The sequence below is a fragment of the Pezoporus flaviventris genome, unplaced genomic scaffold, assembly GCF_033815535.1.
Source record: "Pezoporus flaviventris isolate CSIRO_AGI_PZ_B2104156 unplaced genomic scaffold, CSIRO_AGI_Pfla_v1 ptg000063l, whole genome shotgun sequence".
NCBI classification, from domain to species: domain Eukaryota; kingdom Metazoa; phylum Chordata; class Aves; order Psittaciformes; family Psittacidae; genus Pezoporus; species Pezoporus flaviventris.
In genome coordinates this window covers 6928717-6941409 of record NW_026892611.1, presented here as the reverse complement: position 1 = coordinate 6941409, position 12693 = coordinate 6928717, and the positions used below count along the sequence as shown (strand labels likewise).

The 12693-nt window shown below is 44.7% G+C and overlaps 1 protein-coding gene across 4 annotated transcripts in view; it reads left to right on the top strand.

Annotated features, from left to right (window-relative positions):
- Positions 1–12693, top strand: part of CLIP2 (CAP-Gly domain containing linker protein 2) — a 74705-nt gene that overhangs the window by 15504 nt on the left and 46508 nt on the right. For all 4 annotated transcript variants that reach the window (XM_061470364.1, XM_061470365.1, XM_061470361.1 and 1 more), the window contains exon 2: positions 1100–1321. In XM_061470364.1, coding sequence (XP_061326348.1) covers positions 1210–1321 — 112 coding nt within the window. In that variant the 5' untranslated portion in view covers positions 1100–1209. The remainder of the gene's footprint in view (positions 1–1099; positions 1322–12693) is intronic.

The window sequence follows — 12693 nt, the reverse complement described above, 5'->3', positions numbered from 1 at the left end:
TGAAATCCTTACTCATGCCTTAATCACTTCCTGTCCCCACTATTGCAATTCCCTCCTCCTGCCATCTGTAAATCTCTGCTACATTAATTCTCAGGAGTGCTGCCTCCTTCCTCAGCCCAGGCAGCAGGTCTGGGTGTCCCCCAGCTTCTGACTGCTCCTTGGCTTGCTCTCCTTGCAGTTCCTTTTACCGTGGGGTTGGCATTCTCTGGCTTACTGTGCTGCCACCTTCTTCCCTCCTCATCCCAGCCTGCTCAGCCAGCCTGAGCTTCCTTTTGGCTGATCGTCTCAATGTGTTATTGTTTTTTCTTTATCCATTAGGAATGGGATTTTTTTTTTTTTTTTTAAGCAAAATAGTCATTTCCTTTATTTTTCTTTTCTTGTCATAGAACTTTTTGCTTGAGGAGTTGTGTGCTTGTTCATGCAACATCCTTGCAAGGAATTTGGAGGTTTTATTCCACTTGCCTACCAGGAAGGGAATGGCATAGGGAAGGGTTATGTGACTTCACTGAATAACTGATAGAGTCATGCTCGGGTTCCACAAAGTGATTTTTTTTTTCAGTCTTACTGGAAATCCATGGGGTCAGATGCCCTTTTTCTATAACAAGGTTTTGGATTTGTCCTTAAAGAAAAGAGCTGAAAGCCCCATCTTAGACACTGGCCTCTCCTTCCTCCTTCTGTCAGTTTGGAGAGGCTGCCCCAGAGTCTTGTGAAAACGGGGGATTTGTAGCAAAGGTTCAAGCTGGGGTTGTTAGTGCGCCCTTGGGAAGGGCTCTGACAGCAGAACTAGGTCTTGGTTGATGCATGAACTGAGATTTTAGAACTTAAAACTAGTCAATAAATCCCAAACTGAATTTAAATTGTTGATGGGGACTCTGGGAGGTTTCAGCATTGTCCAGGGCTCCAGGATTAAAGTGAGACTGGGAGATTGAGGAATGTAACATTAGGATGGGAGATGGAAATGATCACCCTTGCTTTACAGGAGAAGAAATGGAAGATCTTGACTCTGCTGTGGCTATGAGGAGTGTGCTGGGTACTGCTTTATGGGATCCTGTTTGGTGCTCTCCCACCTATTGTCTATCTGGTTTGTGTCCTCTCCCAGGTCTGTAACAATGGAAGAAGAGGTCCGTCATCGAGAAGCCTGAATTGTGATACCAGGAAAGCCCTTTGAGACACTGACAATAAGAGCCTGAGATACAGGAGACAGCAAACATGCTGAAGCCAAGTGGACTTAAAATCCCAGGCAGAGCTGGGAAGCACTCCAGCCCAGTGGGACGGGCATCAGGGACCACTACAGCTGCTGTCACCACTGGCTCAAAAGAAGGTAAGGACTTGATGTGGTAGGGGCATGAGCTGACCCAGGTGATTAAAAGCAAAGGGCTAGTGGTGCCAGTGTTCAGTAGGATGTGAAATTCCCAGCTGTACATAGATTGATCATGAGCATGGATCAAAACAAGTGGAATGGGGTGAGTAAATGGTCTCTCTTTCCTCAGGAATGCACAAAACAGGTTGTAGAGGGGGTGGGAGACAGATGCATCCTCTGGTGTTCAGGGCTGATAAAGAATTGCTGCCTCCTGCCTTGCTTGTTTGTGTATGTGTACCTGTACAGATACTAACATGTGAAGAGCTGGTAATACTTAGGCAGATGAGAAACTCACCGAGGACCTTATTAAACACTTATTAAATATGAGGAGCTTATTCACCAATGTGAAGGGCTGGTAATACTTAGGCAGATGAGAAACTCACCAGGGACCTTATTAAACATTGTCCTGTAGCCATGGCTTTTGGCCTGTGATAATGCAGGAGTAAGCACGAGGCGTGTAAGGTGGTTTGTCCTATGCCAATTCCCTAAAATTAGTGCCTTTGTTTGCACAGAATCATCAGAAGCACTGGGATTTGACTCATGACTTTCCTAGACATACATACCCAGGCTTTCCTGTCTGATGATCCATATCCAGTTTATATGTAACCTATACAGACTGCTGTTACACAGTATAATTAACACTTTGAAAGCATTTGAGGAGTGTTTTGCTTAGGAATCATTTTTCTGGCTTCTTTAATTGCTAGGTGCTTTGTATCAGATATAATTCAGCAAATGTTCAAGGTGCAGGTTTTGTATGTAATGCTTTTTGTCTTTCTTTGTTATAAAAGGCTTTCCCTTAGCTTCTGGGGAAAAGAATCAGGATGATGTATATCCTGTCAATCAGTTGTACATCCAATATGTTACACTTTCCGTCTGAGAATGTCACTGGCTGCTGCTTGAGATCTGTCAGCCTCTTGTCCCATAATAATTCAGGCTGTTGCCCCCATGCCTGATTTCTTCACTGTATGTTTCAGTTCCAAAAGTGTACATTGTTTGGCAGAAGCAGTAAAGCTTCGTACCTGTTGGACAGTGTAGGGGGTAATAGTGGGCAAAACTAGCTTTAGCATGCTACGACCAATTATCATCTGTGATAATGATACTGCAGAAATGAGGGTCAGCAGGCAATGCTCCGTCTTGTCAGAGGAATGTAGAAGTGTTAGTTATTGAAACAAACCGAAAAGCCATTTCTGAAGTTTCTCTTATGCTTGCCCCATGAACACCCTCCATTGAGAGGGTGGTTTGAGCACAACCCCTGCACAGGAGTTCCATGCAAAGTCTCTGCTCTCTGCTGAGCAACCCTGGCTCTGCTGTTATTACACATCAGGTCTCTGCTTTGCTCATGGATGTCTTCAGCTGAGCTTTCCCTTCTTTCAATCACTGATGGTGTATGTGTCATCTCTCCCACTTAGTAAATTCTTTCCTTGAATAGTATTTAAACCCCAGTTTTAACTTGGTTTTTTGCACATGTGCGGGGTCTTGTTTGAGGGCCCAGTCACTGCTTGAGGTCAAGGGCTGAGTTCCAGATGCTGTGCTGTAATACAGCTCTGTAGGGAGTGAAGCAGCACTGCTTTTCCTTGGCTGAAGGCTTGGCCCTGGATGTAGAGATAAACGTTTGAATTTCACTTTTCTGTGTTTGAGTGGGTTTTAGTATTAGACTGATTCCTTAATTTAGTATCCACATCGAAGATACTGAAGTCTCCTTGTATCTGTTTGCTAGAGGGAAGCATGAATTGACAAAGGAAATTCTTAGGATAAAGTTTATAGGTTGGGCTGTTTAATTTGAAGTTCTTCCCCACACCCATTTCTGTATTTCCCTCTTGTTTCTGCCAGCACCTCACTGGGGTTGAGAAACAAACCCAAAGGCCTCCAGTGACATGACTGTTTAGCTGCCAGTTGTGAATCTCTCGATGCTGGATTTAGACTCGCACTGTGGCGTGGAGTTGTTCTCTGGTGATTTTTATCACTTCAACAACAAAATGAGGGACAAGACCTGACAAGGCCTGTCTTCCCCGTGGGTGCTTTGCGCTGAGGTGTCTCAGCAAACACAGTCACTATGTGTGTTGTGGTATGAAAGAGTCAGTCAGCACTGGGGTCTGATGCAGCCTTCCAGCTGAATGCAGCACTTGTGTGCTGGAGCTTCTTTGTGCCTTGTTCAGCTATAGCCATCTGTCACTGTGATAGATACGCAGTAAAGCGTGGGCAGGATCTGCACCAAAATGGGTTTGATCTTTCCAGGACTAAAACTAATTTTTGAACTTCTCAGGCAAAAAAGCGTGTAAGGAGAAGGGGAGAAGTCTTGGGAAAGTTGGTGCTGTACAGCTATGCTACTGCTCTTCTGCCTCTCAGGACAGTGCAGGGAGCTTTCCACAGGCACAAGGCTGCCATAGCAATCATAGCACTGAGCAATTCCTGCCTGGAAGGTGAGAGCAGGGCACAATTACAAAACAGAGCTGTTTACTGGGCCTGTGCTAGGTGGATAGTTGTGGTAGGGCTTGTGGCATCATCTTTAATGTCATCCCTACCATCATCATCTTGCTCTGTGTCCTGTATAAGAGCTACCACTGTGCCTATTCATGGCCTGTACCTGCTCTTCCTCCTGCAAATCTCTCCAAAGGCCTGGCCAGCCTTTTGCTGCCTCCTGTTCCTCTAAGTGGTGAGCAAAGTCTGCATCCCCAAATCCTGTTCACTTGCCTATGGGCCCCTCTGTGAGAGCTGCAGTGTGTGTGCTGGCTGTGGGGCTGAGCAGCAGCACAGGCAATCATGAGATTCAGCCTCTGGCAGGGAAAAACTCCAAGAGAAAATATTCTTTTTTTCTAAAGTGGTTTAGTTCTATTTTAGAGCCAAGTGTCCACATCACTAAAATCCTGACCACAGCAGGCACTGACGTCAACTCTGAGGATGCCTGCAGCCAAAGAATCTGGTGGTAGATGGCTGTAGAGGCTGGATTTCATTACCTTTCCTGGGATTAATTAGGCCTGGGCCATAGGAGGGTGATGGAGCTTTACCCCATCCTCACTTTTCTGTCTTGCTAAAGGATCACTCATCCTCTGGCCTCTAAATGGATCACTGGTGTTAATTCATGGCAGTACTGATAACCCAGCTTTACCAAGAGAGGTAAGTGCATGGCAGCCTGAGGGCTGTTAGAGCTGGTAGTACACAGTGAGCACTGAGTGCTCTCCTCAGTGTCACAGCACTGGCTCCTTTCTAAGATACAGAGGGACAGTGGCAGAGATGGAGAGGCTACAAACAATTGTTCTTTTGTGTATTTAATTCAAACACTGCAAAGGGCTTTTTCTGCTTTTCTTTCTTCTTCTGTCACTATCCAGGAAAGTGCCTTAATGTGATGTGTTTGGTGTCTGGTGAGATGGAAAGATCCTCTAAAGATACCAAGCTTAACATCAGGTCTTAAAAACCTGGGTGAAGGAGGTTGTGTGCAAGGCATTTGAGAAGCCCTGCAGAAACAATGAGCTCTGCTCTGTGCTGTCTTTGAATGTTTGCATGAGCTCTGTCAACTGTGTCTGTGCACTGAGGATGCTTCCTGGGACACTGTCAGGGTTCGCCCTGGGGCATCTGAGTGCACTGATGTTTCTGAACTTGTGTGTTGCTTCCATACTTTCTACTGGCATTTCTGGCTTCTCTGGGTTTTTTTAGGTGTTTGCTGAACTACCTGAGCCTTGCAGCTCAATGGGAAAAAAAAACCCAATGTGGTTTGGATTATAAAATACAGAGCTGCAACATTGATCTCTCTGAATTTGCTACCCTGGGGGAAGACAAGAATCTCAAAAGCTTGAAATATAGATGCAGAAGAACCATAAATATAATCAAGTGCAGAGTTAAACTGGAACAATGTACAGCCTGTTGGCTCTGAGCTGTCTCTTGGCTCTGATAGTCTGGGGCTGCCTGAGAAAGACCCCACATTGAGGTTGTTTTCCAGATTGGGTGTCAAAAGAAGGTGCTTGTTCTGCAGTCGTACCTGAGAGTTGTCAGAGAGCCATTAGCTACAAATCAGTTTTGAAAAGCTTCATGCTTTCTTCCTCTGACTTTCCATATGCTGAACAGTCTTGCCTGCAGAAGTGCAAGTAGACGTATTTTCCTTTATTCTTAGTCTGGAATACGCAGGATGCTTTGGTTTCTCCTTTCTCTTTTCCCCAGCACTCTGTTCATATTCATTTATAGAAGGTCAATTGTCTTTCATCCAACTCTTATCTCTCTTGCATTCCCAGCCATGGAAATGTACCCTGTTAAACTTGACCACATAGTCTTTACAACTGACATCTTCTGAAACGGCACAGAGGACTGATGCAAATGGGAGATGCTGTGTGCTCATGCATATTTAATCTCATAAGTCATGGCTGTAGGTTTCTACAGAGACCATACATGATGTATTCACAGTATGTGAGGCAAGCTGGCTCAATATATCAGAGTTATTTTTCCTGAGAACTTACTTGGAGCCCCTGTTTCCTACCAGCTCATGGGATGTCCTCTTTGAACTTCCCTGGAGTGGAGTTACTGTGGTTCCTACCTGAGCTGGCCCTTTCAGAGACCCAGGAGGTGTAAGGGCTTTCAGTGGTGGCGTTCTGGGCTAGGTACATTGGCTTTGTGTGAGTGGGAACTTTTTGTTTTGTGAAGGAGATATGAAATGGTCATTCACACTGGAAGTCAGTGAGGGACTATTACTTGACATGGATTCTTGGACAACATTAGGCTTGATGAGTGGTGTCCACACCAACTATCCCCTTCCTTTCTCTCCCATAGAGCTGGAACAATGGAAAAAGTAAGTTCTGCTGCTTTGTGGTAACTTTTTTCCATAAAACCAGACTAAAAATTCATCTCTAGCTCTCTCAGGAGAGGATTTCCCACAAAAGCGTTGGCTTATTTCCCATGCTTCAAGTGAAGACAGTTACTACTCCCAATCCCATATGCAAGAGAGGTTTCTGTGCTAAAGGTGTGGCTCATTGGTAAAGGGCTCAATATAATGTTTGTATTTCTTGTTACTTACAAAGCTCATATGTCTTGGGTTCTTTCCCATCCTCCTCCTGGAAAAGCCTATTTGAGCCTGGAGCTGCAAGATGGAAGGAGACTGGAAGCTGTGATGAATGGGTCCACAGAGCCCTCCCAGCTGGTGGAACAGGTGAAAGCCACTGGGAAGGGAAGTGTTCACATTTCAGAGTGGGTTTTGTCTGCCCAGAGTAGTGTTAGAGTAACTTGGTCAGAGGAAGAAGTCTTGCCTTTCACAGTGCATCTTGCTGTCAGCTGGGGCTGGTGTTCATTTACAGCATGTTTGATGGTTCTTAAATCTCTTCTTCAGTTAAAGAATTCTGGCAAAAGGGGAAGGAAAAAGCAAAACTTGTATTTGCAGCTGGAGCTGGGCAGCACTGGGACTTCAGTGCTGGAGGCAAAAAAGCCCAAACCTATAAGCTTGTTCTGTTATCTTGAGAGACAAACAGATCCAGCCTAGAACTTGGATTTTACAGATGGATCCTATCTTTCTAAATAAGAAGGTGGAAGCATCTGTGACTTGAATATCATGCTGGGACATGGCTATGAGAATCAAAACTGGTTTTCAAAATGGGTGCCCAGTTTTATTGCCAAAACATGTATTTTGATAGCTAAACCATACTTTGATAGCTAAACCATCCAGCACTGCCAGAAGCCTGGAAATGCCTTCCACTTTTATACAAGGGTCTCTACATTATTTCTCATGGAAAATAAATGCCCAGAACTATGTTTGCTGCAAAATATCTGCCTTTGCAAGCACTGTCTGATGCTTTTGTTCACTAAAATAAAAAAAAGTGGACTGGAGTACTCACTGGGCCAGTTAAAGAGCACTAGACATGTGGTTCCACAGGAGAACTAAACAAGTTATGTTGGAATGAGAGGTTTATAATCCTGAGCTGTGCTAGTTATGGGGATGGTTGATTGCCCTTGAGTTTTGGTTGCAGATTGGCTCGAGGCTGGTTACATCCTGTGGGTTAGTTTCTTCTGTGCCAAGGGGGGTGAGCTCCATGTTCAGGCCGCAGCTGGGATGGGTTTGCTGAGTGCAGTCACCAAGTTTTCACTAGGTGATCAGAGCTGTACTCTAACCTGAATGTGACCAAGCACTCCTAGCATTGGAGAAGAGGCCAGCAGAGGAAAGGGCTGGCAGGACTGCATGGGTTCTATCGCAGGTCCCTCTTCACAGGTTTCCTTTGAAAATTGTGTGGTGCAATCTTTTTATCAGGCTTGAATCTGTTTTTGAGTCCTGGGGGGTTGATGTGGGGCTTTGTTTCCTGATCTGTCATCTAGAAGCACAGTTACTTCTGAGGGCTGCTTCTGGTTTCAGAGACTGCAATTCTCTATGTGTAAGTCTCATTGCATACATCTAATCCCCATCATTAATGAGCATCAAGACCTGCATGAATTCTGCTGGAGGAGTCTAAATCTCCTGACCTCATCTTAGCTCCTCTGTAGGATTCATGCCTTGCTCTTGCTTCCCTTAGTGGGAAATCTTCATTCCTTTGTATGTATCTGCATTAGGGTTAACAGCAGCATCTTGGTAAATTAACTTGGAAATCACTTGTTTGCCCCTCAGGTTTCTCAGGATTTTGTTGGAATAAATTGGCTGGATGCATAGCAAGAAGTAGTAACTTCTGCCTCTAGGGTTATGTTGTAGTAAAACAGAGAATGGGAAGGTTTCCTTGATGAGGAATTTATGCCTTGCTAATAAGAGAGCTTGGGCAGTTTACTCCTGGGTAATCATTGATGGGTTGGCAGTGTCTTCACACAGGCTGTCTTATAAAGCTGCAGGAAAGAGTGCTGAGCCTGTCTAGTTTTGTATTGATCTATTCTCATTCCCAAATATGAAAGACTAAACTACTGTTTTGTCTGAAACAAAAGGAATGGGGTTGTGGTGTCCAGAGCAGCTGATTGACTGGCACAGACATAGGGAGCTAATTCCTGTCCATTCAAAGGCTTTGTGGCTCTTGATTAATATTAACTTGGGGCATTGTGCGCTGGCAAATCAAGAGAAAAGACCCCACATGGTGGGGCCAGAGGCTGCTATTATTTCTAGCAAATGTTTGTGTGTGGCTGTTTTGCTTCAGGCTTCATGGAGTGATCAGTGTTGTCAGCTCTCATCTGAGCGCTGTCCTCAATGAAATCCCTGCTGCAAGCCTGAATGGATATTCCTCGAGTCAGATTAGTGATCCTTGCTGGAAATGCATCATTGGTGCCTGTGAAGTTTGATCAGGTCTTGCTTTATCTTAATGGGTCTGTGTACACAGGATCTTCAGTTCCAGGGGGAGTTGGGAGGGCAAAGTGCCAAAGAGTGTTTTAAGATCAAATGCCTGTGACTACTTCAATATCAGCAGATTATCTACCAATTAGTAGCAAGAGCTCCAGTATCCCTGTACACACAAGGCAGTCATCTGTTCAAGAAGTTATCAGATGTCTGAGAGAAAACAAGAGCATGTTTTCAGGGACTGCATAGGAAAAACAGCAAAGGGGGGTTGTTGGTTTGCTGATATTGAATTGATGTACAGCTCAGATGGAAAAGTGAAGTAGGGAATCCACTTACTTGTGGATGCTGATGCTCTCTTGAGACCCTGCATATTTGCTTCTAATTCCTGCTGCATATCCAGAAGCCAAATGTTTTCTGCCATGGTTGTGGCCCAGCTCTTTGCATAGGACTTGTATTCATCTCTCTCATGAGCCACCCTGTCTGCCATCAGATAGCCTGAAATACATTTTATACTGTGGTTTGTAGGGAGGGGTTGTGGAGGTGGTGGTTCCCCCACCCCTTCAGGTTCCCCTCTTGAAGAGAGAAAGGATCTTTGACATCATTCCTCTCCCAAGGATAAGTGGTCTGATGCATTCCAAGCACTAGAAAAGGGTGTTGAATCAGTCTTAATTTAATCAGCTTTACAGGTGACATCTAGAGACAACTGGGAGTCTGATTTTAATTGTCTTAATCACTAGATGCTCTTAGAAGTATCTGATATAGTTAATCCTTAATATTCAGCACACTTGTTGTAGAATGAGATGCAAGCACACACTGCAGGCATATGGAGGTCAGATGCCCTCCTGCTCTCTCTGTCTGGAGCTCCTTGCAGAACAGCAGGGAAAGAAAATCTGCTTCCCACAGATGTTCAGCTTGTGGTGGTTTGACTATAATGAACCAAATCCTATTTATCTGGGCTGGTGTAAGACTGCAGTAACATCACTTGGTTTGTGGTTACACCTGTCAGAGTAAGGGTACAGCTCTGGGGCAGAATCTGCTTGTGCATGTTCTGCCTTGAACCACTGAACTAATCCTGCTGAACAGATTAATCATTAGAGGCCTGAGCCAATAGTCATTGAACTCAAAGGAAAGATTCCCTTTGGCGTAGATGGATTTGGGATGGGAATCCATAAGATTATAGTGGCATCAGACTGTTGCTACGTAATATTGCTTGTTGGTTGGATTTGGCCGTCACATGCTAACCCTGAATGTGAGCATCCTCCTTGCAAGCAGTTAAGTGGGTGAATCGGTCTCAAAAAAAAAAAAAGCCTTAAGTATTTAGAATACAGATATTTTTCTCTGTTTATTTTGAGGTCAGTAGGAATTTACTTGCTTTTTTTAAAATAAAGATGCTAGAAAGTAATATCCCCTTGAAAGAAATTGTGGTTTTTTTTTTTATGTGATAGTAAGGTCTGTAAGAAAACTCTGTGTATGACCAAGCTGTCAAAATAGGCTGTGACTTAAGCAACTCCATACAGCGCCCAGTTGATGGTCGCTCTAGTATAAAATTGTGACTGTTTAGGCAGTGCTGGAATGTGTGTCCTGTGTGCTACATCTGGGATGTGGTGGCCTGGGGCATGCAGCAGAGCGCTTTACTTGCACAGCTTCGTTTAAAGAATTCTTTGTGAGAAAGGAAGTATTTGTGCATGGGGGTTTCACATGGTTGCAGAGGGAAGACACTGCTGAACTTTGCCACGAGTATCTCTTAAAAACTGAACCTACACTGAGAATTCAGCAATCAATGTGATCTAACAAAGTGCCAGTGCTCTAATTTGTAGGCAGTGTTACACAGGAGTTAACTGCTGCTACCACGGTATTCCCAAGCTGCTTGATGAATCCCTACCAAGCACGAGCTGGAAGTCATTCTCACTTTCTGTAATTATAAACCTGCTGTGCACCTGTGAAACTTCCCTGTTCTGACACTCTGAATGCTTCACCATCGCCTTGGAGGCCTTTGGCTGTGTGGTAGGTCAGTATTTATGTTTTACACACAAGACAACATAGAGAACCAGGTCTTGCCCCATGGCATCCTGTGAGTCAGAGGTGAAGGTGGAACAGTTATCCTGGCCAACAGGTTTTTCTGGCCTTTTGCCCTCTCAGTCCTGGCACCCTGAGAAGCAGCTTCCCTCTCTGACCCTGCTTCCCATAGCCCTTCTCATTGACTAAAGTGCTGTGTCTGTAAACATTGGAGCATCTGGGATCTGACTGAGGGTATGCAGCCGTTGAGCGTATAGGGCAAGTGCCTGAATCCTGAACTTGCAGTGTGCTTGTATTTCACGCTTCAATCTGTCCAGTTGCTTAGGATTCACATCCCTGAAGATGACAGGAGCCTTATGTATTGCTGTATAATTTATTTATTGTAGAGTCACAGAATGGCTTGGGTTAGAAAGATCGTCTGATTGTAATCTCTGCCACAGGCAGGGACACCTTCCACTAGACCAAGTTACTCCAAGCCCCATCCAACCTGGCCTTGAGCACTGCCACGGATGGCGCAGCCACAGCTTCTCTGGGCAACCTGTGCCAAGGCCTTACCTGCATAATTATATATATTATCTATTATAATTAAAATTATATTTTTATTATCTGTCCTGGCCAGCATAAAACTGATCATATGGTATGTTCTGCAGAAGTGGTGTGAGAGAGAGGGATAGTTCACACATGAATGTCTCAAACCAGTAAGATACAGCTTTGGATTTGAGATACTTGCTGTGGGTTTTCTGGAATCATAGAGGCATGGAATAGCAGGATGGAAGGGACCTCAAGGATCATTTGACCTGACCTTTCTGGGCAGAGCATGACTTAGACTAGATGTGCCAGCACCCTGTCAGACCAGATGGCAATATTCAATGTTGGGGAGTCCACCACTTCCCTGGGGAGATTATTCCTATGTTCTCATTGGAATTTGTTCTCATTGTGAAAATTTCCCTCTTGCGTCCAGTCAGAATGTCCTAGGAGTAACTTGTGCCCATCACCCCTTGTCTTTCCACGTTCATATCATAGCTCTGATTTTTTTTTTTAGGGTCAGATCTGGATCACGTGCGTGTTTTTTTCTCAAATTAAAAAAAAGGATTAGACATCTGCTGCAAATAGATGATTTGGATTTTCTGCAAAGAGTGCCCATTCCTGTGCAGTTCATTGCCTTTTGAATGGGATACTTAGCTGTTTAAGCCAGATATTTGGAATAAAGTAGATGACTCAGTGTTAATCTGCTCTCAAATATCCTTTTGATTAGATTAGGCAAAGCAGAAACAGCCCAGCAAACTCTGCATTCTGCATCGTGTGGATCTGTGTACAATCAGTCTCTTGTGACCTTTGGGGGAGATGTATGGCCTGTGTGATCTGCACAGGGATGTATGCCTGCAGAAATAGATGGATGATGGAGTCATGAATCAAAGCTGTGTTTTCAGCACAGTGCGGCCTCAGGGTTGTATGCGTGTTTGTTTGGCAATTAAGAGATGTTGGTCTTTACCTCTTCTGTGGTTCCTCTGGGATCCTGGGGGTGCTGAAGGTGATCCCTGGGGGATCTCTCTTTCAGGGAAGTTGGATGGATGATTCAAAGGGATGGTATAGTTGTATTGGCTGTCATGTGTCTACTGAGAAGGGAAAACCTTCCATACAAGGCAAAGCATGGTGCTTGCCTTTCTGCTGACACCACCTCAGTGGTTCAGTTGACAGTGCCTTAACTTTCTGCTGTCTTCCAGGATAGCTACTTACACTGAAAGCATAGAATCATAGAATAGTTAGGGTTGGAAAGGACCTTGAGATCATCCAGTTCCAACCCCCCTGCCATGGGCAGGGACACCTCACACTAAACCATCTCACCCAAGGCTTTGTCCCACCTGGCCTTGAACACTGCCAGGGATGGAGCATTCACAACTTCCCTGGGCAACCTATTCCAGTGCCTCACCACCCTAACAGTAAAGAATTTCTTCCTTATATCCAGTCTAAACTTCCCCTGTTTAAGTTTTAACCCATTACCTCTTGTCCTATCACTACAGTCTCTAATGAAGAGTCCCTCCCCAGCATCCCTATAGCCCCCCTTCAGATACTGGAAGGCTGCTATGAGGTCTCCACG